At 42.7% G+C, this 5,472-nt stretch overlaps 1 protein-coding gene across 1 annotated transcript in view; it reads right to left on the bottom strand.

Moving 5' to 3' along the window:
* Window positions 1-733: 733 nt before the first annotated feature.
* herc2 (HECT and RLD domain containing E3 ubiquitin protein ligase 2) overlaps window positions 734-5,472 on the bottom strand; it is a 41,917-nt gene continuing 37,178 nt past the window's right edge. The window contains 10 exon segments of the mRNA XM_062395687.1: window positions 734-1,703; window positions 2,505-2,717; window positions 2,803-2,908; window positions 3,006-3,196; window positions 4,617-4,685; window positions 4,687-4,730; window positions 4,998-5,097; window positions 5,100-5,194; window positions 5,332-5,371; window positions 5,373-5,468. Of these exon segments, the coding sequence (XP_062251671.1) occupies window positions 1,431-1,703; window positions 2,505-2,717; window positions 2,803-2,908; window positions 3,006-3,196; window positions 4,617-4,685; window positions 4,687-4,730; window positions 4,998-5,097; window positions 5,100-5,194; window positions 5,332-5,371; window positions 5,373-5,468 (1,227 nt within the window). The 3' untranslated portion in view covers window positions 734-1,430.

Genomic DNA, 5,472 nt, shown 5'->3' with positions numbered 1-5,472 from the left:
AGAAATTATTACAAAAGCTCCTTGTTTCTTTTTCTGCCGAATTTCGTTTTCTGCTTAGATTCGAATACACACACATATTACATTGACTTTCTGTAGATTTTCTCTAACCTTTAAGGCTCAGTCCGTAGAATTTAGTGATATCTAGTGGTGAAGATTTATGTTGCAGCTGGATACCCCTCTTCTCACCCTCCCCCTCCAAACATGAAAGAGAACCTATGGTCCCCTTCAGTTGTCATAAAAGACTCATAAAAGATTATTTTAGTGTGTCCTGTCTGGGCTACTGTAAAAACATGGTGGTCTCCGTAAAGCACACCCCCTCCCAATGTAAAAATAAAGTATTACAATATAAAGGGCCCATTCTAGTATAGAAAATAACCTTTTGTTTAATTTATTTATTTGTCACTAGGATTAGTTTATATTCAATTTCTGCCAATATATCTCTTTCACGAGATCTAACACAGAAACTTTAAACATAGTTACTACTACCTTAACCTAACCCCAAACTTAACCTAGCTCTAACGTAAACCAAACTAAAACCTAACCCTACCATGAACTTACTTTGCTCTAAGCTTGTAACCTTGCCCAAACTCTATCCTAAACTGAACTGCCATCCAATCTACCCAATTCACTTAAATGTACCCTTACCCAATCTACTCTGACATTTACCTTAACATTTAATGATGTTTTATGGAGACTTGCTTTCTGACACTAAAAGGAAGACTCACTCACACAGTCAGGTTTTAATCTTTTTTGCTTTTGTATTTATTAACAGAAATGTATGAACATGTAATATGCAGGAATGAGACCCTCTGTGAATACATGGCACAATTATATTATATACATTCTTTAAGGAGACAGTGCACAAAAATGGTGGGGGGGAGGGGGAAATACAGGAATCTTAAAATGACCCTTCAGTGGGCTCCGACTGACGTGAGCCGAGTGAGAAACAGTGACTTTTTCAAGTTAAAAATGTTTTTTTCTTTTACTTAAACAAAGAAACATGGCTGTTACCAAGAAATAAAAAGAAATACTACTGTTCTGTCACACATCATTTTCTGTATACAAACTAGGGACAGGTAATTCACATAAACCAGAGGGAGAAATCTACCACGGTGCCAGGCTGGAGCCTTTTTTTTCTTCTTCTTTAAACTGTGTAACTGTAATATCATACATAATTCCCATGTAACACAACAATCACATGTGCAGCTGATCACCCCAAATATTTTTGAAAGAAACTAAATCAGAGCAAACCTGTGTTTGTTCCTCTCTTTAGCTTATAATGCTTTTAAAGCTCATTGCACATTTTTCCCCCACAGACGTTTGTGTCTTAGTAGAATGCCTACATGAATGTGTGTGTGTTATTAGTTGACTTGAACGCAGTCTCTCTGTGGCGGCTCGTCTTCTACTCGTTCTCCTGCAGAGGTCAGAGTTCAGTGTCCAGTTAAATAGTCCTGGGTGGAGTCAGAAGCAAAGGAGTCGGCATCCTCGTTGTCGGAGTCTTCGCTGCTGTCGTCAGCGGCGGGCTCCCCGGACAGTGCGATGCGGGCGTAGTCGTCGGTGTCGATGGACTTGCAGAAGTGGATAGCATATTTTAGTTTTTCCTCCAGCACCTGTTTACACGAGTACCTGGGCAGCTTGAGCAGGAAGAAACACGTGTAGGACTCTGGCAGGAAGTGGTCAGGAGGGTTGTACTTATCCAGAACCTGAAGAGGGTGAAGATAAATTCGATTCAGGTTGATGTTAGTGTCTCTTGACTACACAATCATTTACTTAAAAACTTTCATTTTGAGAAACACACTCCCTGCAGTAAACATGAAGCTACAACCAGCAGGGGGCTTAAGATAAAGACTGGAAACAGGGGAAACAGTGAGTTGGGCTCTAGGCAAACTAGGGTTCTCATGTTTTTCACAGATGGGCAGGGGTGTTATTTATATTCAATTCAACACTGTGTATTCACACTGTATTTGCCAAAATATAAACAATTGCATTACAGCTGCGTGACTAAACTAAAGTCTCATTTCAAGATTCCAAATGTGACAGTATGTCTCTTTCCATCCGTGAGAAACAAGGGGCCGAACAGGTGGATCATTCTTGTGGCATCTTATCCCAGGCTTGATGCGCTTAGGTGACAAACCTTTTTTCACTGAGGTAATGATGTCAGCTAGCAGTGTTACTATCAATGCTTCAGTATCACCCTTAAAGTGTACTGGGCAATGATAAACATGGTATAAAAGCAGCTGAGTGGCTGAGCCTCAACAGTAAGGGTGGGACAAGAGGGTGACGCCTAGAGGGTGACGCCAATCATGAAAAAATCCTCTGTAGACCCGTCTCATTTTGGTTGGGCCTTCAGAGGAGGCAGCACCAGAGCTTGGACACAACTATTAACCCTAATGCTAAAAGACTAATTATAAAAGGACTTAAAAGCAATCAAACAACTCATATTGTAACACAGCATATTTCTTAAAATATCAAACTTTAAGTTGTTGGTTTTCCCCCCGTCTCACCTGCACAACGAAATCCCGCCCACGGAAGTCAGCAATAGTGCGAGGCAGACGTGTGCGACCCCAGACAAATCTCAGGAACAGAGACCTCTCTGTGTTGGAGAAGGACTCCATTACCTCCCAGAACCACTGGATGAGTGGTGATGTCGGCTCCACCCCTTTATAGGTGGCCACTGACTTCAGCAGGTGGAGTGGGATGTCTGGGCTTCCACACACCTGGAGGGATTATACAAATTTAAAAATATCAGCCCATTGAGTGAGAACATAAGAAATGGAACAAAGTAAAACGGCTCCTACTCACCATAGTTTCCAGCTCATAGCCGGTGAAAAGAGACAGTAGGGGAACAGGAACCACTCGAGCCATGCCCTCGCGCACTGCAGACACCTGCTCGTCAAACTCATGGAGCCTGCAGGGTGGAAAACACAAGAGGCAGCAGGTTAAACACACACATACACAAACGGGAGAATGTAACTTTTACTCATTCAGCATTTTGTTTTTTTCACCTGTAGTTAATTGCCAGGCGCACATATTCTGCACGGTTCTCCAGGGTGATGTGGGAGTACTTGGAGCTGAGCTGGATGTCCTGGCCGCTGGCATTGGGCACGGTGAAGGGCAGGGTCATGGCCTCAAACTCCTCGGCCGTGGCCTCGTTGTCCCGGATGTACATCAAGCCGGGGATAAAATCCTTATCAACCTGGGGAGGAACAGATGAGATAACAAAGAACTTCATAAACTATCCCTTCAGCTGGTATGTGCCGGACGATCAGCTGTTTGAGCGTGTACGCAGGAGAGCACTCTTGCCAAAAACCCAGTTCCCGTGAGCTCCACACGGTTCCACTCGCTCTCCAGTCTTGTGCTGGACTCATTTCTTATCTAACCTTTGGAATACCTCAAGGGCAAAACCGCAAAACAAGAGAAGCTTTGTGAGGGAGCGGGGCCTTTTGTTCCCACCCCAATACTCTCTGAGAGATGGTTCTGGAGCTCATGATCACAGCGTGAGGGATCCTGGTGGACTCACGTCATCCTACAAAGTTTGTCCATCCTTACTTGTTTCAATAAAAATGAATGCAACATTATATATGCCCGAAGAGCAGGTAGAGTTTAAAGACAGTTTTCACCCTGTAGTACTCTGTAACATTTCGAGCAGGGAGATAATGGGCTTATGCTTTTAAACTGTAGAGGAATGTAAAGGTTATAATGAGGCTTATGAAGGTCAAAATGTTATACAATATCTGACATAATGCAGCATTCCTCTCTGTAGCTGGAGACGATAAGCTCTCCTGCAGAGTTGCACGAGACTAGATCAGTTAAATAGATTCAAATTATCTATGACACTAAGCAGCTTATCGTTAAACAATGAGCCTCGTGCAAGAACACGTTTTGTATTCCTATCTTAAAACACGTTTCTCCCTGTTTCATGTGTGTTTTTGAAGTCAACTGAATTCTAAACTGCAGAGTCTTGATCTGATAAAGGCCAACCGTGAATGAGAAGATACAAGTTCTTCAGATCTAATTATTAGTGCAATAAAATTACAATTCGAGATTTAAGTGTCATACACACCAGTGTTACCAAAGAGTAAAAAGAATTCCACACTGTGAAGCTTCACCTCTCACAGTTAGGAATCAGCTGATAAACAGCAGTGTCTGTTGTATTCAAGAGAGGGTTTTCAAAGTGGATCCCTCCTCCATTGTTCTCATCATCGTCTGACGCAGCACGTCTTCTTTGCAAATTGTATAGTATTTTCAAGATGTTTCCTCTAAATGCATTCAGCCTTCTGCTGGTGTATTTACGCCTGGTATATTGCCCTGATAATTACCATGGTTACAATCGTTAAGACCATCTCACATTCTCAACCTCAGAAAACTCCCTAAGTTTACAAACATTAACTGATTCCACGTTTTCAAACTCATCAACAGATCAGACCAGAGCAAACAAAAGCCAATGAAAACAGCGAGAGAGTTTTTTTTCTTTTTAGGTGAGATATTCTTATAGGCAAGTCATATAAGGTGAATATGTCTATGAAAGTGTTTATTCTTTCACACATTCAATCCTCATCATTGCTATCACACTGAGAGCCCCTTTGTGCCCTAAGGAGCAGGGGGTGTGTACCTACCTCACTGAGGTCAGCAATGGTCAGGTTCATGCCTGCCAGCTGTTTCCATACAGGCTCTGCCAGATTCAGAACTGAGAGGACTTCCAGTCCTGATTGCAATACCCAGGAGAACTCCTGCAGACATAGCAAGGCAGAGCACATTAACCACAGATCAAACCTGTACAGCCATGTGACAGTGTTGAAGAAAATGCCAGCAGAAAAAAAAATTAAGAAACATCTGTATTTAATGAGGCATGTTCAACAGTTCAGGCCAGGTGTTTTATCAGTGAAAATGCACAAGGAGCATTTGTGTGTTTTAAAATGAACATGAATATTTTGGTTTTTTGTTTATCAAGGATTAACACCGCAGCAGAACTGACTGAGAGATTAACTGGATTATACCTAGGAAGCGGAACATGCTCATGTGAAGAGGGGACTTGGCGGCGGGGTTGAGCAGGAAACAGTCCCTGTTGGCGCCTGACTCGTCGCGGCCGTTGGGTGGTGACAAATGAGCAGCGGAGTCAGGGCGTTCTGCAGCTCCTCACACATTTCTGCGATGGACTCACTGTAGCCTCCGCCGCAATCATCCACTGACTCCCCTGAAAAAATAATAAACAATAGAAAACACATGTTGAGTTAAAATAACAAGGATGAGTAAAGGCATTTTTTTGATAACTTCACATTAAGTTTTAAGAAAACTCCATATCACAAATTTTTGTTGGACATGGACACCTACCAACAAATTTGACCTTCCAGACACGATGAGGAAGCAGCAGGGCTGTCTGGACTGAACGAGCTCATCTTGGCACACATCTGACCAAACACAGACTTAGTTCCGTCTGGACCAGCAAGACCCCCTTTGCTCCGGGAACGCTTC

This window comes from Platichthys flesus, chromosome 9 (assembly GCF_949316205.1).
Source record: "Platichthys flesus chromosome 9, fPlaFle2.1, whole genome shotgun sequence".
NCBI classification, from domain to species: Eukaryota; Metazoa; Chordata; class Actinopteri; order Pleuronectiformes; family Pleuronectidae; genus Platichthys; species Platichthys flesus.
The sequence above is the reverse complement of the archived record's forward strand: the minus strand, read 5'-3'. Positions and strand labels throughout refer to the sequence as shown.